At 54.0% G+C, this 21,241-nt stretch overlaps 8 protein-coding genes across 8 annotated transcripts; 2 read left to right on the top strand and 6 right to left on the bottom strand.

Moving 5' to 3' along the window:
- Positions 1-451: 451 nt before the first annotated feature.
- On the bottom strand, positions 452-1,830 carry BDY24DRAFT_169717 (RNA polymerase-associated LEO1 family protein). The gene is made up of 4 exons (XM_076636241.1): positions 1,560-1,830; positions 1,122-1,340; positions 714-1,017; positions 452-590 (listed from the first exon to the last, which is right to left on the bottom strand). Coding segments are annotated over exons 1-4 (606 nt in total). The 5' UTR covers positions 1,641-1,830; the 3' UTR covers positions 452-588.
- A 1,043-nt stretch (positions 1,831-2,873) lies between these two features.
- BDY24DRAFT_417685 (uncharacterized protein) lies at positions 2,874-4,216 on the bottom strand (the record flags this gene model as incomplete). The annotated part of the gene is made up of 5 exons (XM_076643755.1): positions 2,874-2,955; positions 3,032-3,205; positions 3,297-3,490; positions 3,599-3,887; positions 4,029-4,216. The coding sequence occupies 5 exons, from the start codon at positions 4,214-4,216 to the stop codon at positions 2,874-2,876; spliced, it is 927 nt and encodes a 308-aa protein (XP_076494009.1).
- Positions 4,217-5,313: 1,097 nt separating this feature from the next.
- On the bottom strand, positions 5,314-5,887 carry BDY24DRAFT_443761 (uncharacterized protein; the record flags this gene model as incomplete). The annotated part of the gene is made up of 3 exons (XM_076644795.1): positions 5,314-5,431; positions 5,499-5,564; positions 5,714-5,887. Coding segments are annotated over 3 exons (269 nt in total), but the record flags the coding sequence as incomplete, so codon positions are not given.
- Positions 5,888-6,089: 202 nt separating this feature from the next.
- Positions 6,090-8,630, top strand: BDY24DRAFT_169583 (uncharacterized protein). The gene is made up of 4 exons (XM_076636240.1): positions 6,090-6,109; positions 6,423-6,591; positions 6,893-7,603; positions 7,707-8,630. The coding sequence occupies exons 2-4, from the start codon at positions 6,484-6,486 to the stop codon at positions 8,508-8,510; spliced, it is 1,623 nt and encodes a 540-aa protein (XP_076494007.1). The 5' UTR covers positions 6,090-6,109; positions 6,423-6,483; the 3' UTR covers positions 8,511-8,630.
- A 1,027-nt stretch (positions 8,631-9,657) lies between these two features.
- On the bottom strand, positions 9,658-13,183 carry BDY24DRAFT_169532 (NADP(+)-dependent, decarboxylating phosphogluconate dehydrogenase). The gene is made up of 21 exons (XM_076636239.1): positions 13,098-13,183; positions 12,890-12,923; positions 12,760-12,783; positions 12,640-12,647; positions 12,462-12,532; positions 12,269-12,334; positions 11,932-12,192; positions 11,719-11,802; positions 11,628-11,635; positions 11,542-11,551; positions 11,408-11,460; positions 11,332-11,335; positions 11,175-11,255; positions 11,019-11,082; positions 10,734-10,925; positions 10,566-10,650; positions 10,346-10,482; positions 10,185-10,260; positions 10,002-10,098; positions 9,835-9,928; positions 9,658-9,736 (listed from the first exon to the last, which is right to left on the bottom strand). Exons 1-21 carry the CDS (start codon positions 13,109-13,111, stop codon positions 9,712-9,714), a joined length of 1,488 nt encoding a protein of 495 aa, XP_076494006.1. The 5' UTR covers positions 13,112-13,183; the 3' UTR covers positions 9,658-9,711.
- Positions 13,184-14,335: 1,152 nt separating this feature from the next.
- On the bottom strand, positions 14,336-14,982 carry BDY24DRAFT_417681 (uncharacterized protein; the record flags this gene model as incomplete). Its single annotated transcript, XM_076643754.1, has 3 exons — positions 14,336-14,491; positions 14,603-14,752; positions 14,842-14,982. 3 exons carry the CDS (start codon positions 14,980-14,982, stop codon positions 14,336-14,338), a joined length of 447 nt encoding a protein of 148 aa, XP_076494005.1.
- Positions 14,983-15,081: 99 nt separating this feature from the next.
- BDY24DRAFT_398648 (uncharacterized protein) lies at positions 15,082-19,553 on the top strand. Its single transcript, XM_076641719.1, has 16 exons — positions 15,082-15,225; positions 15,307-15,397; positions 15,500-15,530; positions 15,655-15,923; positions 16,008-16,779; positions 16,913-17,165; positions 17,324-17,440; positions 17,548-17,591; positions 17,659-17,738; positions 17,812-17,924; positions 18,001-18,061; positions 18,148-18,417; positions 18,493-18,557; positions 18,633-18,704; positions 18,791-19,027; positions 19,116-19,553. Exons 1-16 carry the CDS (start codon positions 15,163-15,165, stop codon positions 19,176-19,178), a joined length of 2,601 nt encoding a protein of 866 aa, XP_076494004.1. The 5' UTR covers positions 15,082-15,162; the 3' UTR covers positions 19,179-19,553.
- A 156-nt stretch (positions 19,554-19,709) lies between these two features.
- BDY24DRAFT_398644 (uncharacterized protein) lies at positions 19,710-21,043 on the bottom strand. The gene is made up of 5 exons (XM_076641718.1): positions 20,814-21,043; positions 20,411-20,687; positions 20,104-20,285; positions 19,881-19,987; positions 19,710-19,802 (listed from the first exon to the last, which is right to left on the bottom strand). Exons 1-4 carry the CDS (start codon positions 21,002-21,004, stop codon positions 19,918-19,920), a joined length of 720 nt encoding a protein of 239 aa, XP_076494003.1. The 5' UTR covers positions 21,005-21,043; the 3' UTR covers positions 19,710-19,802; positions 19,881-19,917.
- Positions 21,044-21,241: the final 198 nt, after the last annotated feature.

Raw genomic sequence — 21,241 nt, 5'->3', positions numbered from 1 at the left:
ATGACCCATCCCATCGACTCCTCGAACCCAATCAATCCTCCTCCTCCTCCTCCTCATTCAGCACAATCCTCCTCTTCTTCAACGCCTCCCCTCCAGCCGCCTCATCGTCGTCGTCCTCCTCACTCTCCATCTCCTCACTCTCCACCTCCCTCGCATCCTCCTCCTCGCTCTCCACAGCCTCAGCTTCGTCGTCCGAGGACATTGTAGGCGAAGCACGCCGTTGCCTGCCTTTCGAGGACTTGGATTTCGACTTCGAGGATTTGGCGTTGGAGTCCGAGTTTCCGGAGCCGGAGTCGTCGACCTGGAAGACGAAGGAAAGAAGAAGAAGGGAGTGGGGTGAGTTTCCGAGGTCTTGAGAGTCAAGAACGAGGAAAGAAAAAAGAATGAAGAAAAGACGCGTCGACTCACCACGAACCCATCCTCCTGGTATTTCCCTTCCACGTCCTCCGTTCCCTTCCTCCCACTCTTCTTGTTCCCACCGCTCCCTCTCCTCCTCTCCTCCATCTCCCCTCCGCTATCGCCGCTCTCCTCCTCATCACTATCGATACTCCCACTCCTCTTCGCAGGAGCTCTCCTCTTCCTCGTTCCTCCTCCCCCTCTCTTCGTCCCACTCCCCGCCCCTCCTCCACCCGCAGTCTTCCTCGCACCCCTCACCTTCTTAACAGTCGAAACCCCATCCTCCCCAACAGCAGCAACCATACTCTTCTCGTCCCAGATCTTCAACCTTGACCCTTTCTCGTTCCTCCCTTTGACCGACTTGGCCAGCTTCTGATGCATGTCTCCCTTGAGGTTGGCGGGCACGAGGGTGAGTTTGGACGTGATGGGACCTTCGGACTGGAGGAGCTCGGCTTCCTGGTGGTGGGCGACGATGTAAGTTGTGGGGAGGTGGTTGGGGTTGTGCGAGGTGGTGGAGGAGGTGGAGGAGGAGGAGATGTCGAAGAGGTTGGAGGGAGGACCGAGTTGGAGAGAGAGGGAACCGTCTGACCAACGGATGAGACGGGTGTTGGATTTTTTGATCTGGCGAGGAGAGAGAAAGAAGGTGTAAGGTTCGAGATGAACGAGAAGAAAAGGAGAGAGAAACGAGCTCATCTCTCGCTCGCAAAGACCTCGAATCGACTCACCATCGTCCCATCCGGTCCCTGTACCCATCTCCACCTGATGGTATGCTCCACCTGATGCAGCAGGGTCTCAGCCTTCCTTCGTTCAATCTCCTTGGGGTTGAGCTTGCTCTCTCCGTCGTCCTCTCCTTCGACGGTGGGTTCTTCGGGTTCGTGGTAGTTGGCTTGACTGTAAGGAGTGGATTCGTGAAGGATCTGTTTCGGGAGTCGGATGGTGTATCGCTGGAGGAAGAGGAAGACGAGAAAGTGGTCAGTTTGAGCCTCGAGGAAGACGAAAAAGACGAGCTCGAAAGAGAGGAAGGGAAGGAGAGAAGCGACGGCTTGGTTGAGCTTCCCCTTCCTTCATTTGCTTCCCATCTTCGCCCCCAACTCCCCCTCCACCACCTTTACTACCTCCCTACTATACTACCAGCGAGATCTGAACTCCGAAAACCGACTCACCTCTCCCTGCTTCGTCCCCTCCAGCGGGTCCCACTTGTTGACCTTGACCTGCACGGTAGTCATCTCCCTCTGCTCGTGCATCCCTTCTCCTTCTTCCTCGTCGTCCTCGTCGTACTCGAGTCGTCTCCTCTCCTTGCGCTCCTCAGCGGTGAGTCCGTCGTCAGGTTGATCTTGATCTTCGGCGTCCGAGTTGTTGGATTTCGAGGAGGAGGAGGAGGAAGGAGAACCAGGAGCGTTGGGACGGGATCTGGGAGGACGAGACGAAAGAAAGGAGAGAAGGAGAGAAGATAGAAGCGCATGTAGTCAGCTTCCTGAGGCTCTGAGACAGTCTACTGAAGTTGGAGAAGAGGAGAAGCGACGGCGAGAGGACTTGAGCTCTCTCTTCTCCTTCCTCTCCTTCCCTCCAACCTCTCCTCTCTCTGTCCTCTCCTATCTCTCTCTCTCTCTACAAGCAAATACACTCACTGCTGAACCCCAGGAGACGCTCCTCCCTCTCCTACGGATCCTGTACTCTCCTGCTTCCCTTCCTCCTCGTCTCCATCCATCTTGACGTCTCCGTCATTTTCGTCGTCGTCGGATCCTCCAAAGAGATCCCCTCCTTCGTCGTCGTTGTCCTCGGCTTCAGAGATCATCCCCGCGAGATCGTTCGCTCGTACTTCGGATTCGTCCATCGTGGGTGGGTGGTGATCTGTTGGGGAAAGGAGAAAAGGGAGAGGAGAGGGGAGGATGAGAGTTGGCGAGCTCTCGAAAGTCATGAAACGACCTTTCTTTCCTTTCTCTCTTCTTCAAAACATATTATATCCCACCTTGACCCTCTCTATCCACTCCTCAGAGACTGCCCCCAACTCCACTCCTCCTTCCAGCTCTCGACCACGTTGAAGCCTTCTTCTCGTGGTATTTGATGGTGACGGTTTCGTGCGAAAGAAAGGAGGGGAGCAAACGAAGGCTGAGGAGGAGGAGAGGGTGTTCAAAACCGAAGGGAGGCGCGTCGAGCTCATTGAAGCTCAGACTGCAAGACGAGTAGATAAATACTCGTAGGCCAAGAGAGGTCTATCGATCCCGTGACAGAGTGCGGCATAGAAGTCCTCTTTGAGGGAGAAACGACCGAGTCTCGCAGCGAGAATCAGCCTCAACACTCGTCGTCGCGTCGACCTTTCAGTCCTCCTCTCAAAGGGCATCAAACGACATGGAATTAACACAGAGATGTACACTACGAGTTGTAGGTGATGGGTCGTAAAGAGGTGTGGTCGTACAAGCAACGGAGATGAATGGCTACAGCGGGTCGAGACGAGAGGTGGAAGGACGGGTGAAGGTTCAAGCGAGGTAGAATAGCGAGGGAGTTTTGGATCGAGTGTGAGAGGATCGGATGGGTGTGTATTTAGTGGGTGTGGTGGTTCTGTGAGAGAGGATTGAAAGGGAAGGGGAGATCAGTGAAGGAGTGAAAGGGAGAAGAGGAACGAGACGCGACTGACCTTCGATCTTCGATGGCAATCTCGTCGAACTCATCCTCCTCCACCACCACATCCAGAACGATCCATGGCTTCTCAGCTCGTTGTTCCGTCAAGACGATGAAAGATGCAGTGGTGGTGGTGGTGGGCGACTCGATCTCCTCCTCGTCGTCCAAGTCTTTCGAAAGGGCGACCGATCTGAGGAAGAACAGACGCGTCGAGAAAATGGAGGTCAGCGTTTGTTTCTTCTCCACCTTCAAAAGGCAGAGCAAGAAGTGGCTCAACTCACGGTGTAGACGACCTCCAAGAGAACCTTCCTCCGAAAACCATCAGGCACCCTGAACCGAGGACGAGGAAGGTTCCGATCCCAGGCGTGAGCAGTCGTCCGCCCTCCATTTCTCGTCCTCCAAGACGATCTGGGTCGAGGAATTCACGGATCAAGACGCCGTAGGGGTAGAGGAGGGAGAAGCCTAGGATCAAGCACTGTACAAACCAACCCAAAAAACAAAGTCGAAGGAAAAACAAAGGGAGACTCATCAGCCCTTCGGGTCGGAAGTCAAGAAAACAGAAGGGAAAGGTCGTTGAACTAACAGCTACAAAGGCGGCCGCCCCTCCCAAGTACCCAGCGTCTCTGCTCCATTTCTTCGCTCGGGACTGGCCTCTCCTGAAGGTTCTGGGAGTCTGGGAGAGCTGGCCGAAGAGGAGGTAGGAGTTGAGGAGGTGTTGGAAGGAGGAGGCGAGGAACGCGAGGAGGAGGAGGGAGAAGAGGGCGAGGGTGTGGTAACGGGAGGGAAGGAGGGTGGAGAGATATTGAGGCGAGTGGGTTTGTAATGGGTTGGGTGGGTGGGAGGTAGCAAAAGGAGATTGGAAGGTGCAGGGGCTGGAGGATGAGAGAAAAAGGGAAAGGGAAGAGAAAGAGAAGAGAGCTTGAGTCAGCTTCAACCTCCTCCTCCCTCCCTCCACACGACCTTCCCGCTTCCGGTCTTCCAATCAAATTTTCGCGACGGATATAACCACTCACCCATCCTTGATACATCCTCCCCATAATCCGACTCCAATGGTAGAGATAGAGCCGTCCGGGAGGGCGAGATCGAGGTCGAGGAGAGACAAGGAACGAAGGAGAGGTGAGCTCGAGAAGGCGAGGAGGATGAAGAACGTCGACGTCAAGGACGACAATAGAGGAAGGGCAGAGGGAGTAGTGGGATCCATGTGGCTTCCAGAACGAAGGGAAGAGGCAAACGAAGGAGTTCCGAGGCTCGTGATGGTTGAAGGTCAACCTTCCAAGGGAAAAAGAAGAAGAGGAAGAGTCAGGGAAGGCCGACGAATCGATCTGGGAGCCGATCCCGTTGATGACCGAGCTGAAGGTGGGGAATCAAATTTTGGGCTCGATGACTCGATTTCTAGTGATGCTAAAAGGAGCAAGGGTGGGCAAGATTTCAACAGCTCCACCTCGGACTGCATTTTTTTTGGTCAAAGAAGGAGTCAAAAGGGACAGGGCGGAAGTCTGACTCGCCTTTGTTGACCTTTTCACCCTCTCTTCCTCTTTCTTCCCTCGTGTTCACTTTCATCGAGTTGCCCGAGACCAAACTCAACAGACCCTTAACTTCTTCTCATGCACGATCCTGGTCTCACTTTCCAAGTGGCGGAGTGACAACGTCGACGCGTCTCTCGACCCATCCAAACTGCAGATACCGCGACCTAGCTCTTTTCTTTTCCTTGGGACGTAGACCTTCCTTCCAAGCTATCGAACGATTCTGAACTTCCGAACCGAACCTTCGAGACCACGATGGACGTTGGGTCGGCTCGAAAGTGAGACAAGTCGAAGGACGCGAAATCGAACCACTCGAACTCGAAACGATCCGACGCGTCGGTCGCGGTTTTCGCTGCCCTCGAGCTGAAGCAAGAAGCTAGATTAGAACAAGATGTCGTATCACGTTTCGTCGCAAGTAACGTACCCTATCTAGTGTGCAGCCCCAACGAACTGGTTCTTCGTCGACGCGTCCTCCTCCTCTCCTTGCGACTCCCCACATCAACCCCTTCCCTGCTAATTCTCTAGCTCCTCTCTCCCTCCCATCGAATTTGCGTCTAGATCTTCCGAGTTATAGACCAGAAAGATGGGGACGAGGTCGTTTCTGGAGGAGGCGAAGCGATGGACTGGATGAGGAAATCGAAGTCGAGCCGGCCGCGTTCTGGTTCGATTTACTGGAAGAGCCGTTCTCGAACAGCACGAAGGGGCGAAGAAGCTATCAGTATAATTTATCAGTGCCGATATGCCTCGAGAAGATCTGAACTTACAACGAGAGAGAGACACGCCCGAAGCCAAGGAGGGGAACAAACGTCTTCGCGTCTTCGACAGCTTGAGCCAGCATCCTGTGATGCTGCTCTCCCAAGGGCATCACGTCTCCAAAACGTTCAAGCGCAGAACTGTTGAGCGAGATGAAGGAGAAAGAGGTCAGCGGGCGCTGAAAAGGGAGGAGAGAGAGAGACGTGCTTCGAGCGGACTCGGGAGGTCTTTCGACCTTGAGTCCAGGACGCGAGCAAGGTCGCCATGAAAGTCCTAGGAGTACCACAGAAAGTGTTAGGATTGCAGGCCGTGGTGGAGAAGTCGAAAGAACGACGGGGGAGGGAGGATGGAGAGCAGGGAGCAAGGAGACGGTTGAGCTCGACGTCCCTCCCTCTCGTTCGTTTTGTAGACTAGCTACGAACTTGTTGGTAAGCCCTTCTTTTCGAAAGATGAGCGAAACCTGCTGACGTGATCCCTAGACTGATTTCCTCGCTGCTTCGCTGAGACGGCTCCATAGAGATGGTGGTGTGCGAAGGCGAGGAGGAGGAGAGAGCTGATCTCGAAGATGGCAATCTCCCAGGCCGTTACTGCGAGAGAAAGATTTTCGAGGAAGTTCAGAGTCATCCATGCCGGTTTCGGAACGGAACAAGAAGCTTCAAAAAGAAAAGGAGCTGGTTCATCGAAAGGAGGGAGGAGGGAAGGAGACGTCGAGCTCAACATGAGTCAGTTGAACCGCGTTGTTCGTTCTCCTTCAAGCTCCTTGGCGCCTCAGAGGCAAGATTTTCACTCGAGAACTTCACGGTGTCGAGTTCTAGCCCGTGAGCTATCTCTCGAAGTTGCTGCTGGTTCGCTCTTGTATGATTAGTTCTGTCAAAAACTTTGAATCAGAGTCGCGAGGGCGGTGCTGCAAGACCGTGAACCTGCTCGCTGACCCTCCTTCCCCTTTCTCCCCTCGTTCTCCATTCTGCTTTCAAAATCTCACTTCTCATCTCGCTCTCACCACTCACTCCTCCCCTCCCCTCCCCTCCCCCCCTCCTCCCTTCCCTCTCTCTCTCTAATCTCGGTCATGTCTGTTATGCTTTCGCATTTCCCTGCTTCCCCCTCGTCCCTTCTTCGGTCCTCCTCCCCAAGTTCACCCTCTCCTCGACGAGTTCGCTCCAACCCTCCTCAATCCCGTCCTTCAGCTCGAGCCATGTCGAATCTTCAAGTCAACAGCACCGTCACTCCCGGTCTTCTCTCTCTATCGAGACCTCCTTCGACTCAACGCTCGAAACAAGCAGCAAACAAGGGTGGCGACAAGGTAAGCAAGACCCCCCCTTTCTCGCTTCCACCCTCCTTCCTCCTTCGATCGGTACCGCATACAACGACTCCATTGGCTTCTTCAGAGTCTCCTTTTGAGCTATGTGCTGGATGTAAAGGTGGATGGCTCGAAGGGAGGAAGGGAAGGGGTCTGAATCCGTGTCCTTTGCCCTTTCTCTCCTTCCCTCCTTCCCTCCCCTTGTCTCAGCCCCTCCCAAAGCAGCCTCCTCCCGTCCTTATCCTTTTGTTTATCTCTCTCTATACTGACCATGTTCTCCTTCTTGTTCTCTTCCTTCTCACAGTCGGAACAACAACAACCTCCTCGAACTCCCCAGCCTAAACTCGTCCCTTCCCAACAACCCAACTCGACCACCGACTCCTCTTCCAAACCTACCACCTCTTCTTCCTCGTCGGATGCCATCCCTCAACCCACGATTCCGCAGGTGCCTACTCCCGGAAAGCAACGTCGTACTCGTCGACCCAAACGATCCAACTCCGATCCTCTCTTCCCCACTCCTTCGTCCCCAAAGGAGAACCAACAAGACGTCGACGACGAATCGAGGAAGACGACCACAATCACCTCCAACCCTCCTCGAACTCCCTCAGGAAAGGCCTCCTCTCCGCCTCGTGCTTCGACTTCGGATCAATCTCTAGGTCCCAACACTCCCACTCCAGCTTCCAAGTCAGCTCGCGCTCGAGGAGGAAGAAGGAACGAGAAGACCTCCACCACCCTCGTCGCTCAGCCAACTCCTATCCCTTCCTCCCGTGCTCCTCCAGAGGCGGATCCCAACGAGCATCTCTACCACTCGGCACCCTCGGAGTCGTCGTTCATGCTCGGTCCTGAGCCTGCCGCTCCTTCGGGAGACGGCAAGCGAAGTCGAGGCAGGTCCGGGAAGGCGAGCAAGAAGAAGGAAGGAAGCGGTGGGAGTGGCAGAGAGGATGCTTTCGTGCTTGATGAGGAGGAAGGGAAGGTCTGGGATATGCCCGAGAAGAAGGGAACGGATCAGCTTACAGTGAGTTACCATCGTTGACTGCTTCGCTCGAAGCGGTCCGTTCGAGCTTCAGCTTGGACTGAGCGCCGTCCTCCTTCCCTCCTCCCTCTCAGTGGCAACAAAGCTTGGGTTCCTCCTCCACTTCTCAGTTCAACTCCATCTCCTCTCCTTCCAACAACCGTCGCTCCTCCCCTGCTCCTCGAAACGCACGAGCGACCCTCTCCTCCAACGCCGTCGTCCTTCCCCAGGCCGCCACCTCCCAACATCGCCACACCGCTTCCCTCACCTGGCAGCAGGCTCTCCTCCCTACCATCCCTCCTCCCTCTTCCTCCTCCAACTCGGCTCCAGCTACCATGAGAAGACGAAACTCCCTCTCGATGTCCGGTCTTTCCCTCGGAGGACCTTCGTCGTCGATGAGGATGGACGATTCGTCGAAGCAGAGGAACTCGATGCTCTCCGTCCTCTCGACTCCTACCAAGACGACCGCCATCATGCCCAAGGAGGACGCCGTCGGAGGTCGAGTCGGTCCTCGCTACGCAGGAGGAACCTTCCAGAATTCGCCCATGGCAGGAGACCTCCCCAAGCCCAGGTTCGGAGGAAGGTGCTAAGGAAGGACGAACCTTTCCCTCCTTCCTCCCTTCCCTTCAACCCTGTCTCCCCTTCTTCGGTCCATCGGTCGTCGTCCTCGGTCGTCGTCTCCTCGGATCACTCTTCTTCCATTCAACTCTTCATTTCTTTTCTCTACTCTCTCGTGGACGGCCCAACAACAGGTTTCAAACAATGGCCTAGGATCGTCGCTTCTCTCTCCCTTCCTTCCCTTCTCGGACTCACCACATGCCCCACCTCCCAACTCGATAACGAAACACTACCTCCCTCGTCGTCCCTCACTCGGTCGACTCGGTCCCTCACACCCTCACCCTCCCTCTAACGACAACTCTTTACGAAACCAAGAAACGAAAACCACGAACCGAACCAACCGAACTCCCTCGCTCGCCATCCTTCAAACTCACGAACAATCTTCACAAACGCTACCCATCCCCTCAAAACCCTCCCCTACCTTCTCCCTCGTCTCGTCTTTTACCGGCTGGTCGGTCGTTCCCTTCTCCAAAAGTCCAACGCACCCAACCCAATCGCTTTTCACCCGTCACGTCGTCGTCGTTCTCGGTTTTACACGCCAACTCCCCTTCCCTTCCCTGGTCCTTCTAGTCTTAGCTCCAGCATGCCAGCGTTTGCTTTTTGATTACTCTTCGTGTACTTTCGATATCTCTCAGTGATCGATCCCTTCCTTCGTCTCTTCGTCTTTTGCTTCTCTCTTTCGTCGATTACGTCGTTCGTCCGTTCGTTCTCCCATGTTGTGCAACTCTCGCTTAGTCTAACTTTCTTGCTTTCGTTCTCGGTAGGTTTCTCTTCCCTCGATGGGCGCTCGTCCATTGATACATATCCCCTCGTTATCCTCCACCCCTATCGTTTTCTTCTGCTTCTTGGGCCCGTTCTCGTCTCTTACCTACATGCTCCACCTGTCTATAGTTTAGCTCCCTGCTCCTCTCTCGTTTTACCCACTCCTTGGCTTCTAACCTCCTTCCCTCGTCCCCTTTCTCTGCCCTCCTCCCTCGCCCGTCTTTGACTCTATCGCCTTCTCTTAGCCTCCCCCCTCTCTTTCGCCTACGTACTTCTCTTCTTCTCTTTTACCTACCCTTTGTGCTCTGCGCTTTTAACCAGAGACCCTCCCGCGTTCGGAATGGAGCGTGGGTTTTTGTGTTTTCGTTCGTTTCGAGATGCAATTCAACTTGCTGTTCTCGATCCTAGTCTTCTATCTGAGAGCTGGAGCTACGAGCGAGGGAAGAAAGAGAGCGGGAGATCTGAGTCTCCAAGAAGGAACTAGGAACACGAAGATGAAGAGGGACTTGGTCAAGAACGGGAACGAGGGAAGAGAGACGACGCGTCTTCCCACCTCTTCGACTCCTCTTGCCTTCTTTCGGTGGACTTTCCCTCGGAGCTCAATGCAAGAAACGTATGTGTAGATAGTAGATGATACAACAAGAAGACGGGACAGACGAAACGAAGATCTAAAGCACTGAGGGCGTTCGTTCGCTCGACCCGAGACGAGAAACGGGGAAGGATTCGACGTTTTAGGCGTTGTAGGTCGAGGCGGAGCTGAACAAGTCAAAACAGGGGCAGGAAGGAAACGAGTCAGTCGAGTGAAAGCGAGGTAGGAGAGAGAGAGAGAGAGAGAGAGAGAGGGGACGATGAACATGTTTCCACCTCGTCCAGTCCAGTTGACGTGGATGTCGTCTCCAGTCTTCAGTCGGGCGTTCTCCTTTCCGGGGAGAACCTTGAAAGTGTGAGCTAGGGAAAGGAAGAGCGACGAAGTGTCAGCAAAGGGAAAGTAAAGAAGACGCGTCTGAAATCTCAAACTCACCTCCGAAATAATCACGCTGAGCCTGGATGAGGTTAGCGGGGACGGTCTCGGATCGGTAACCGTCGAAGAAGGAGAGAGCGGTGGTGTGGGAGGGGATCTGTGAGGGGTGAGGAGAGTCGGACCGAAGTTCAGTCGAGGGCAAGAGGGAAAGAGAGGACGAGAGGAGAGAAGACGGATACGAACGGGAACCCCCCACATCGTGCTCTGAGCGATTACTCGCCTCCATCCGGGCTGAGCCTTGAGGATAGCAGTCTTAAAGCTGCGGATTGCGGAGGGAAGTAGAACGAAAAGGAGTCAGCCAAAGGGAGTTGTTGAGCGAAGTCGCGTCGCAGAAAAGAACTCACAAGTCGTCAAGAAGCAAGTTCTCGAGATCGGGGGTCTTCTGGAAAGCCTTGGTGATGTCACCGAGGAAGACAGACTTGATGATACATCCTCCTCGCCACATGGAGGCGAGACCGGCGTTGTTGAGCTCCCACTTGTACTGAGAGTTGAAAAGCGAGGGCGGGAAGGTCAGCTTTCTCGAACGAGAACTCGAAGATGGAAACCGAAGGTATTGATACGAACCTCGGTGGCAGCCTCCCTCATAAGCATGTAACCTTGAGCGTAGGAGATGATCTTCGAAGCGTAAAGAGCCTGCTCAAGATCGTCGCTAAGGGGAGGCGAAAGGAAAAAACGGTCAACTCGGGCTCCCTTCTTTCTTGCCGTCCAAAGGAGCAAGGAGGATCTACTAACATGAACCGCTGCTTGTCTCCGGTGAAAGGGATCTTCTCGGGTCCAGCAATGGCTTTGGAAGCTCGAGTTCGCTCGTCCTTGATGGCTGAGAGGCATCGAGCGAAGACGGCCTCTCCGATGAGCGTGACGGGCATTCCGAGGTCGAGAGCGTTAATAGCAGCCCACTTTCCAGTTCCCTTCTGTCCGGCCTTGCTGTGAGTGGGGAAGGAAGGGGAAGGTGTGAGCGTCGAGGGAAAAGGAGGAGGAGGACGCGGCGAGGGAGGGAGAGAAGGAGGGAGAACGAACTCGAGGATCTTCTTGACCATGGGCTCTCCATCATCGTCGTTGTACTTGAGGATCTCGCAAGTGACTTTGAGGAAGGTGAGAACGAAAGACGTGAGCTTCGAGAAATGGAAGGAGAGCTCCCGACGGCGACGTCGTTCGAAAGGAGATGGAACTCACTCTGGATGAGGTAGGAATCGAGAACTCCGGTGTTCCACTTGAGGAAGATATCGGCGATCTCAGAAGGAGTGAGGTCGAGTCCTGGGGTGAGGAAGGGAAAGAGTGATGAGGTCAGATTCTGAAGCTTGGGCGCAAGAGAACGACGCGTCGAACGAACCTCGCTGCGAAAGAAAAGGTGAAGAAAGGTCAGCGATCAGGCTGCAGCTTCGAGCAAAGGCAGATGTAATGCTCACCTGAAGGATATCGTAGGCCTCAGCGATGAGCTGCATATCTCCGTACTCGATACCTGGCGGAGGAAGAAAACCAAAAACAGAAGCGGTCGTGAGTCGGATGTTCGAATCGAGCAGGCTTAGAGTTCGAAGCTCACCGTTGTGGACCTGATAGCGGGAAGGAAAAGACACAAAGATATCAGTAGATGCCTTGGTTCCAGCATGAGGGAGAGAAGGAGCTCACCATCTTGACTGAAAGAGTCGAAGGCAAAAAGAAAGGACGCGTCGAGATCAGCTCTCGTTCTCGACCTTCTTTCGAGACAATCAGAACCCACCGTAGTGTCCAGATCCGGTTCCACCGACCCAGTCGCAACAGGGCTCATCTCCGTTGGGTCCAGCAACCTGAGCGGCAGTCTTCTCTGCGAGTGCCGAAAAGAAGAAGAGGTGTGAAAGTCAGGGTCGACGTCGACTCGATTCTCCTCTGCTGCCCTTCCCCCTCCCATCAAATCTCCCCATACAAGTCACGGAAAAGGAAGTCCGGCACGTACGGAAGATCTCCTTGATTTCGGGCCAGGCAGCAGCAGATCCTCCAGGCATCAGCGAGGGACCGTGTCGAGCTCCCTCCTCTCCTCCAGAAACTCCCATGCCCACGAACAGAAGACCCTTAGCCTCGAGCTCAGCGGATCGTCGGATGGAGTCTGGGTAGTGAGAATTTCCTCCGTCAATGATGATGTCTCCCTTCTCCATGACGGCCGAGAGCTGAGCGATCAGAGCGTCGACGGGCTTTCCAGCCTGAACGAGGAGGACGACTGAGGAGCGAACGAGGAAGAGAGAAAACGAGTCAGCCTGAGAAGCAACAGAGCGAAGAATAGAAGGGAGTCGAACCTTTTCGGGGAGTCTTGAGCTTCGAGACCAGCTCTTCGATGGAGTGAGCTCCGGTGATTTGGGTACCTAACGAAGGTTTCAAGCGATCAACCGAACGGGAAACGAAGTCAGCAAAGAGAAGACACGTGAGATAGGATGCATAGAGGAACGAAGAGAAGTGAGAGGAGATGGAAATTGGAGGGAGAGAACGAACCCTTCGCCTCGTTGGCGAGGAAGTGGTCGACTTTGGCGGTGGTTCGGTTGTACGCGACGACCTTGAATCCTCTGGAGACAGCAACGAAAGAAAAAAGGGAGATCAAGAGCAGGCTGATCAGTACGACGTCATTCGGAAGGTCGAAGAAGGAGACCAGGACGAAGGGAAAACGACTGACTTGTCGTTCTGGAGTTGGAGGACGAAGCGGGGAAGAGGAGAGTTCAAACGGATCAGGCTCGACGAAGATTTACCTCTTTGTGCAACTCAGGTTTCTTTAGCAGGTCAGCTAGGTACTCACCATGTTAAGAATGAGGTTCTGGCCCTGTAGGATCATCACGAAAGGAGGGCGGAGGGAGCAAAAGAGAAGAAGAGGGAGAGGGCGACGTGAGCTCGACGTTTCTCTTCTTTTGTCGCTCAAACGGACGTACCATGACGGCGAGACCGACGAGTCCGATATCAGCACTGAAGAATTGTAGAGGAGTGGTTCAAAGTGAAGAATTGGTGGCAGAAGATAACGAGGGAAGCAAGAAGCGAAGATTTGGTGGCAAGGAGACGAAAACAGAAGGGACGACGGTCAGCGATCTTCTTCGAGCTCGTCTGTCGTTGCTGCTCTAGGCGAGAAATGAGGTCACTCACAGATCAGAAGACATGTTTTAGGTGGTAGAGGGTAGGAGGTGGGTGGGGGAGGGAAATGAGAGAGCAGGGAGGGGTGATGGTGGTTGGGAGCCAACGGGGAGAGAAGTAGAGAGAGAGGCCAGACCTTAGCCAGTCGCCGCTTCCCCCACTAAACTTTCGTCCAAACAGATGAGCAGCGCGAAACTGACCGAGACCCGATTTGGATAGTTTCGAAGGAGGAACGCGATGTTGGTATTGATTAGGACGAAGGGCTAGCCAATATCGCTCGGACCAAGGACGAGATCGAGGAGGTTTCGACGCAACGAAGTGGAGGTCTCGCTCTTTCAGAAAGGTCTTAAGAGCTGCTGGTGCCGCTGTGGAATCGATTGAAGATATGTCGGAGTCAGGTTTGAGTGTGCTCGAGGGGAGAAAGACGAGAAACGGCAAGTGTCAGGCGTCAGGCGAATCGACTCGTTGCAAGTTTCATCGAATCGTCAGCTGGCTAGGACAGCTGTTTGGTACTCAACGCTGCATATCCTTCCTCTTATCCTCGTACTCCTCTGTGCCCGACTCTCCTCCTTCAACATCGTCGAAGTCCGAAGGGGGAAAGCGCTCCAGCACCCGACGCGTGACGAGAAGGAGAACGAGTACCTGGCGGAGAAAGCGGTTGGACCGAAGAGAAGCTGGGTGAATAGGCGAGTCTGACATGTCTATCGAAACCTTTGTTCGTCGGAATGCTGACTTGGTCGCGTTGCGCAGATGGTGGAACGATTGAGGCGTTTCAGTTCGGCGCGTCGTCGCTCTTTCAATTTCTTTCGCACTCTCCTCTCTTTTCGATGCTCTAGATCTGTTTGAGGATTGGCCGAGGTACCCCTTTATTGGTTTGATTTGTTCTCGTTCTCCGTTCTCGGGTTTGTGCTGTCGCGGCTCGTTCCTAGGTCGATTATTGTCTAGATTCAAAGTTGTACTTTTCTCGGTGATCTGGCGACGAAAAGAGAGCTCTCTCCCCCGAATGTTCTCCCAAGCTCGAGCCGAGAGCATCTTCCAGCTGAGACAAGTCAGGACATCTCGGAGTCGAACAGCCCAGAGGACGAGAACAAGGGAAGCAACGACCCTCGCTCCTCTCCCTCCGAGTCGCCTCCGCTCCCCTACTCGCTCCCTTGCCTCTAGGGCTCACTCTCTACTCACTATCGTCAATCATAAGGCGTTTCATCGTCATCTTTCCACCCTCCGAACCAACTATGACCCCCACCAGACTCCTACGATCTCGCACTCGCACTGGCGCTCACGCTCCTGAACATCCCTCCCAACCCCTCGACGGCCTTGCTCACGCTCGCCCTGGCGAGAACGGCAAACTCCCTGTAGAGGATGATGGCGAAATAGGTTGAGATACCGACGAGATAGGGTTGGGTGACCTGGTGAACGAGGGGAGGGAGAGGGTGAGCTCGAGTTTGAGGAGAAGGAAGGAGAGGTGCGAGCTCGAGCTCATCGACGGCTGGGGATGCATAGAGGGATTCAAAACGCACCTGAGCCTTCAAAGTCAACCAGAAGATGCCCGTCCAATCGATCTCTAGAGATTCATCCAGCCAGTCTATCGTTTTGAGCGGGTTGGGTTCGTTGTCGGCCTGAGCGTGGGAGATGGGGTTGAGGAAGGGTTTGATGGATTTCAGGAAGGCCTGCGAATGAACGAGGAAGAAGAAGCATAGTAGAGAAGAAACTCAGTCTCGACAGAAAGAAGAATGAAGATTTGCACGTTCGAACGTACCTGCTCTGGCCTGAAATCAGGAATGAGGTCGAGAGGGAGGAGGGCCGGAGGAGGTCGATGGATCGTTGGCAGGTGAGAGGAGGTCGAAGAAGGGAATTTGAGTGAAGGGTAGACTATTGAAGAGATGGGAGCCTGAGACATGGTGCTGGAGACAAAATATGTTCAAAGAGGTCGATCTGGTTGGGAAGGAAACGAGAGGAGAGCTTCTCGAAATGCGAAAGAGTTGAGGTCCTCCCCCAACGCCAACAACCTCCGGATTTTCGCCTTATCTCTCTCTCTTCGCTACTTGGAATCCCTTACAGGAACACAGACTGCTTCTGGATGTCCGAAGTCGACAAGGAAAAGAAGAATCGAGTCGCTTGTGCTGGCTGTAGGAAGATCAAGGTCAGCGAATCGAGCTCACCTTCTTTCTTTTCTCCCCTCTTCTGACCTTTGCTTCCTTTTTACCCTCGATTTTCACTTCAGGTCCGTTGCCTACCGGCGAGCGAATCTAGTAGTGACTACGAGGTGTGCAAAAGGTGTCTTCGGTTGAGTCTAGCGTGTCAATACGAGACGAGTGAGTTGTCGACCTCCTTCTCCTTCTCATCCTTCCTCCTCGCCTCGCTTCCTCGTCTCCCTCTCGTCAAACTGACCCTTCCTCCTTTTTGCGATTCTATAGACAAGCGTGGAAGGAAAACGGACGTACCATGGTAAGTTTTCCTTCTTGGTTCTTTTGCGGTGCCCGTTGAACCCGAGAGAAGGGATCAAGTCCAATAAGAGAGAAGCTCAAGCTGACCCGGCTCCTCCCCATGCTTCTCTTTCTCCCCCTTGCAGTCCTGCCATCATCATCAAAGCTACCAATCTTTCCTCCATAGACTCTTCCACTCCCGACTCTTCCTCTTCGAGACCGAAACGACCTCGACTCTCAAGCTCAAACTCGAGTGACCAACCTCCTCAACAAACCTCGAGCTCAACAGATCCTGCTTGTCCTCAGTCTTCGTCTCGTGTTGTGTCAGATGGAACTTCGTCCGAGAACGAAGAGCTGATGAGAAGGATTTGGGATACTCAGGATAGAGATCATATGCCTACCCTCGAGTCGGAAGGTCAGTTTTCAAGGATTCACGAGCGCGTAAAACCAAGGAACGCGTTCTGACCTCGTCTCTCGTTTCTTTCCCTTCTTTTTCCAGGTCCTCGACCGCCTCCTCCACCACCACAACCTCCACTATCATCTCCTTTATCCCACGGAGGACCACCCTTCTACTTTCCTTCACCCTCGTACAACAACAACGGAAACAACCACGACAACTTCCAACTCCACCCACCCACACCTTCCCTGCCTTCCCCATCCAACTGGTCCCTTCCCTTTCCACCTCATCAGCCTCTTAAAGCCTCTCCGCGACAATCTTCTCCCTACTCGAACAACAACAACGACAGCAACGCCCTCGCCTCCTCTTCGAATAACAACGTCTCCCTCCCCTTCGCAACCTCCCTCCTCTCCTTCCCTCATCCTGCTCTCACCCAACAACATCAGCACCAGCAGCAGCGTCCCTCCTTCAACCAAACCAATTCATCCTCCTCCTTCACCTCCACTTCCAACAACCGCATCGACCCAGGAGCCTTCTTCCGTCCCGAGTCCTACCTCCGAGGACCCTCTTCTTCAGGCTCTGGAGCAACAACAGATCAACGATCCCCGTCCAACGCCACGGGCGCGCCTCTGAGGAGTCGGTCAGGGGAAGGGAAGGGTGGAGCGTTGAGCGTGGTGGATATGCTGTCGAACGTGCCGATCTTGCAGGAACCGCCTGGGAGTGCAAACGGAGGGACGCCAGCGGGAGGGTTGGAGGAAGAGGAGGAGATGGGGACGGGGAGGAATGGTGGAGAGGCAGAGTTCTTGAGAGGGATGGATGATCCAGTGGGGAGAGGATTGTTGATGCCGGAGGATGTGGAGACGTTGTTTAACGTGTGAGTTCGGACGAGGACCGACGCGTCTTTCCTTTCTCTCGCTTTTTTTCCTCCTTCCATTTCCTTCACTGACCCAACCCAATCTAACACTCCTCTCCAAATTCACCTACTCCCACCCACCCTCATCACCCAGCTTCTTCACCCTCCTCAACCCCGCCTCGTGCCAACTCGACTCCCGCATCCACACCCCCGATTTCGTCCAGCAAACCTCCCCCGTCCTCTTCACCGCCGTCCTCTGCGTCGCAGCCAAGGTCGAACGACCTGATCTCTACCCTCCTTTGCTGATGCATGCCAACTCGCTCGTCGCGAAAGGGTTCGCAGAGAATCTGGTGGCGGTCGAGTTTGTGAGCTCGATCTCGCTCTTGAGTTTTTGGAAACCTAGCCATGTGAGTACGAGATACGTCTGAAAACATGGTGACGTGGAGGGGAAGATGAAGGGGCGGGAAGAAGGGTAGGGCTGAGAGGAGTTCGGCGAGGGGTCGAGGGAAGAGACAAAGACTGACGCGTTCGAGTTCTGCTTGCCTCTTCGTTTTCGTTTCGACAGGACTCCTCGTCTTGGAGACGAATGGGATATGCTATTCGACTGGCAATTGAGCTCGATTTGCATCTTCCTCAGAAGCGACCGCTACCTCAGGATCGGATGGAGGCGATGAAAATTGTTGTGAGTTCAGCGCGTCGTCCTTCGTTTCTCTCCGTCTCGATTCTCGTCTTTGACGAGTTAAAGTATCAGCTGACGTACTTTTTACATTTTCGCTTTCTTTTTTCCAGAGCCGAGAACGAGTCTGGTGCCAACTCATCGCTTTCGATAGGACGTGAGTTTGCGGAGCGTCTTTCTCTCCGTTCTCTCGAACTGACTTCTTCGTTGGGTTTCTCTCTCAGGCTCTTCTTCCAACAAGGTCGACCTCGGATGATCGACGTTTCCTTCGAGCCTGACATGGAGGAATGGGGTCGGAATCATGGTTCGTTTTGCGTCGCCTCCTCGTCTTTCACCCTTTCGTTCTCTGACGCGTCCTCTCCCTCGCTACTTCCTAGACTCCGTTTTCATAACGGAAGATGCCCTCCTCATTTGCACTTCGGTCTTGCTCAAGCTTCACATGGTTTCGCTCAGTTGTCGAAGAGCTCTTGATTTTGAAACGAAGAAGATGGTGAGTTTCGACGCGTCCCTTTTCTCCTCGCCGTCTCGAGAGCTGACTACGTCGTTGATCACCTCGTTCCTCTCAGCTTCTGGATCATCAAATATCCCTCTTCAACAAATGGAAGTCCGATTGGATGACGGATACTCGTCAGTCCATCCCTCCTTGTCTCGCCTTTCGTCTCGCTCTCGACGCTGACCTTTTCTCTTTCCCTCGGATTCTTCTTTGCCCTCAGCCAAGCTCCCCCTTGCCCCCCTCGGAGTTCAGGGTGTTAAGAACTACTGCCTTCTCTTCGAATTCGAGATCGCCGCTCTCCGTCTATCCATCGTCGCTCGAACTCCTGCTCCCAACTCAAGAACTTTGGCTCTGGACGAAGGGAGAGCTGGGGATGGCGCGGGTGGGTTCTTCGTAGAGAACATGAACGAGGAGGCGATTCTGGCGTTCGATTATGCGATTCGAGCGTCGATGGACGTGCTGAGGTACTTTGTGAGGGATTTGGCGGAGTGTGAGTCGATTGCGTCGTTTTCGTTCGTTACGTCGAGTGTGGTTCGGTTGCTGATCTTCCTCGTTGTGTCTGCAGCCCTGGCCTTTGCCCAAGACACGGTTATGATTGGAGTGGCTAGCGTGTCGGTTTTCCTTGCTCGAGTGAGTCACTTTCTTCTCTCCTCTTTCTCCTCGAACTGAGCCCTGACGCATCTGCCCTTCCTTCCCTTGCTGCAGAACATATCCCGAGCACCGCGTAGAGCAGAGATTACAGAGCTTCTCAAAAGTGCTGCTCACGTTTGCCGTTCGGTTCGTCTCTCTTGGTCCTCTCCCTTTGCCTTCCTTCCTCCGCAGACTCACTCAACTCCCTCTCTTCTTTCCTTCGTTCCTCTCAGGCGGCGAAGCAGCCAGTCGACGCAGCCGCTTATCAAACGCGTTTTTTCCTCTCCCTCCTCCAAGCCATCTCCTCCTCCACCGCTGGCGCCGCCGTCTCTGGATTCGTCTCAGCTCCTCCCAGTCGAGCTTCGTCCCCGAAGTTGAAGAAGAAGGTTCCCTTGGCCCCAGTAGATCTATCGGTGCTGGATACTCAGTTGATAGGGATCGCGGATATGTCGGTCAGCCAGTGGACCTTTGTGAGTCCCTCTCGGTTTGAGCTTCTCGTCCCGTCGAGTTGACGAAAATCGGAGACTGACGCTTCCTCCTTCGTTCGCTCTCCAACAGCCTCCAGTCGACAACCCGACTTCTTCGTTCGACGATTTGTTTGCGGATCCTTCGAACTGGTGAGAGCCTCCCTCTTTCCCCGTCCCCTCTCGTCTTGTCTCGCTTAACATTCTCCCTCTCTCTCTTGCTCTTCTTCCGCCATGCAGGTTCCCCGGTTTCGAAGCCTCAGGCGAAGTCTCCGCTCTGTCGACCAACTGGGGATTCGGCGACATAGGAACGGGAGGAGAGTGGGGGGGAGGAGGAGCAGGAGCAGGGATGGGTGCGCTCGGTTCCGGGTCGATGGCTGCTACGTCAATCTTCGAGTGATTCAGTCTCTGTACCTTTTCCAGTTTTGATCTTTTAGGGGTTTCTTTAGAGTGTTTGTTGTTATTTTAGACTCGATTCGCTGTTGCGTAGATAGTTCTTGGATTTTGTGATGCTTTTCGACGCGTCCTTCGATTCTTCCTCGCTCTCGAGCTCTTAGGGAAATCTGAGAATCGGAAGGTGAGAAACGAATGCGGAACCTTCTTTCAAGGCGAAGAGTGTAGGCAAAAGCAGGGAAGAAGGGTCGGAAGATATCGTAAAAAATCGTTCGTAATGAGGAGAAAAACACAAGCAAAGAGGAGAACAAGGAAGCGTTCGGTAAGACTGGGACAACGAGGGATTGTAGCGATACAGAGTGGGAGTACACGAGTTTCGTTATCGGGTCTGCATGACAAGAAGGGGAAAAGAAGGAGTCAGGGGAGGAAGGGTTGAGACGAAGAGAGCCGAAAGGACGCGACGTACGAAGACTGCGACTCAACTCGACCTGACATCCTCGACGTCAAGGTTCAACAGAGATTTTCTTCTCAATTCCTACTGAGCTCTCCAGGTCGTTCGGAGAGGAAGGAGGGCTGAGGGAGGGGAACGAGAGAAGAGAACGCGTCGCGTCAGTTTCGACGACGATCTCGAAAGCCAACGAGGCTCGAAGTCCGCAAGTAGAAAAAAAAGTCAAGGATCCTAGACTCACATCGAAGATGCAGAACGTCGTTCCCTCCCACCCCAAATAAGCAGGAATCCGGCGAGCAAGACCAGATTCGTCCCAAACCCCGGTCGAGCGACTCTCCACTGCTGCTCCTCCGATCCGAGAACGACACCTCCGACGAACGAGTTCCAGTGCAGAGATATTGAGGGATAAGTAAGGAGCGCGATCTGAAGGGACGAGAAGGAGGTAGAAGAGAGAGAAAAACGGCGACTGGATCAGCCCGAGCTCTGGCCGCCGTCAAACGAAGGATGACTGGGTTGGAATCGGGTCGGAAAGAAGAGAAGGAGCTTACAAAAATGCCTAAAACTGCTCCGCCAGCCAGACCAACGTCTCTACTGAGCTTCTTCGCTGATGAGGGGGTTCTGAGAGGTTGTGGGGTTGAGCGAAGGTCGGAAAGGAAGACGAAGAGGTTGATGAAGTTCTGGATCGAAGCGGCGAGGAGGGAGAGGAGGAGGAGGACGAAGAGAGCTGAGGAGTAGGGCAAAGTCGACGTTGATGGTGTTGAAAAGCTGGAGGAGAGGAGGGTAGAGTTCGGCGCAAGTGAGAAGGGGGATTTGGAGATGCAGTATCTATGGAAGAGAGAAGGATGGGAAGGAGGGAGGGAAAGTGAGCTTCGACTTCCTCCATCCTCCTTTTTGAGCGACTTCCTGGACCCATGCCTGCAGGAAAACGCATGTAGTGACTTTTGAACTCACCCTCCATATATGCAGCTTCCCCAGAGTCCAACTCCCTGCCTCAGAACCTCTCCCGTCGAGGAAAGAATGAGCTCGTTCTCCAGGACGTTGACCGACGACAGGATTCCGGATGACGAGGCCAGAAGGAGAGAGAACGTCGATATCGTCGACGATAGCAGAGGAAGGAGGGACGGGTGGGCAGAGATGGTCATGTAGACGAGGATAATGTTGGGAGATCGTGATGGTTGAAGGGCAAAAGACGGAAAGGAAAACCGTGGGAAGGGGACGTAATCAAGATTCGAAGGGGCAAGGCCGCCTTCTCGACCGTGAGAGCCTCGGCCTTGCAAGAAAATGTTCAGGTTGACGAGAGAAACTTGAAGGGCTGGATCCAAAGTCTGCAGTTTCTGTGGCAGGAGGGGCGAGATCTCAAGACTTGCGTAGAACAGAAG

The sequence above is a fragment of the Mrakia frigida genome (genome assembly GCF_051309035.1).
Source record: "Mrakia frigida strain ATCC 22029 unplaced genomic scaffold BDY24scaffold_30, whole genome shotgun sequence".
NCBI classification, from domain to species: domain Eukaryota; kingdom Fungi; phylum Basidiomycota; class Tremellomycetes; order Cystofilobasidiales; family Mrakiaceae; genus Mrakia; species Mrakia frigida.
The sequence above is the reverse complement of the archived record's forward strand: the minus strand, read 5'-3'. Positions and strand labels throughout refer to the sequence as shown.

Excerpts from the sequence above, each read along its gene's own strand:
- BDY24DRAFT_169583 (XM_076636240.1), top strand. The coding sequence starts at position 6,484 with ATGTCGAATCTTCAAGTCAACAGCACCGTCACTCCCGGTCTTCTCTCT. Across the intron at positions 6,592-6,892 it reads CAAACAAGGGTGGCGACAAG|TCGGAACAACAACAACCTCC; the intron begins GTAAGCAAGACC and ends TCCTTCTCACAG. Across the intron at positions 7,604-7,706 it reads AGGGAACGGATCAGCTTACA|CTTGGGTTCCTCCTCCACTT; the intron begins GTGAGTTACCAT and ends GTGGCAACAAAG.
- BDY24DRAFT_169532 (XM_076636239.1), bottom strand. Across the intron at positions 12,335-12,461 it reads CCTCGCCAACGAGGCGAAGG|GTACCCAAATCACCGGAGCT; the intron begins GTTCGTTCTCTC and ends AACCTTCGTTAG. Across the intron at positions 10,926-11,018 it reads ATGGTCAAGAAGATCCTCGA|CAAGGCCGGACAGAAGGGAA; the intron begins GTTCGTTCTCCC and ends CCCCACTCACAG.
- BDY24DRAFT_398644 (XM_076641718.1), bottom strand. The coding sequence starts at position 21,004 with ATGACCATCTCTGCCCACCCGTCCCTCCTTCCTCTGCTATCGTCGACG. Across the intron at positions 20,688-20,813 it reads GGAAGCTGCATATATGGAGG|ATACTGCATCTCCAAATCCC; the intron begins GTGAGTTCAAAA and ends TCTCTTCCATAG. Across the intron at positions 20,286-20,410 it reads GAGCAGTTTTAGGCATTTTT|ATCGCGCTCCTTACTTATCC; the intron begins GTAAGCTCCTTC and ends TCGTCCCTTCAG.
- BDY24DRAFT_169717 (XM_076636241.1), bottom strand. The coding sequence starts at position 1,640 with ATGCACGAGCAGAGGGAGATGACTACCGTGCAGGTCAAGGTCAACAAG. Across the intron at positions 1,341-1,559 it reads AGGGGACGAAGCAGGGAGAG|CGATACACCATCCGACTCCC; the intron begins GTGAGTCGGTTT and ends CTCTTCCTCCAG. Across the intron at positions 1,018-1,121 it reads AGGGACCGGATGGGACGATG|ATCAAAAAATCCAACACCCG; the intron begins GTGAGTCGATTC and ends TCTCCTCGCCAG.
- BDY24DRAFT_398648 (XM_076641719.1), top strand. The coding sequence starts at position 15,163 with ATGTCCGAAGTCGACAAGGAAAAGAAGAATCGAGTCGCTTGTGCTGGC. Across the intron at positions 17,441-17,547 it reads TGGAGGCGATGAAAATTGTT|AGCCGAGAACGAGTCTGGTG; the intron begins GTGAGTTCAGCG and ends TCTTTTTTCCAG. Across the intron at positions 18,062-18,147 it reads CGATTGGATGACGGATACTC|CCAAGCTCCCCCTTGCCCCC; the intron begins GTCAGTCCATCC and ends CTTTGCCCTCAG.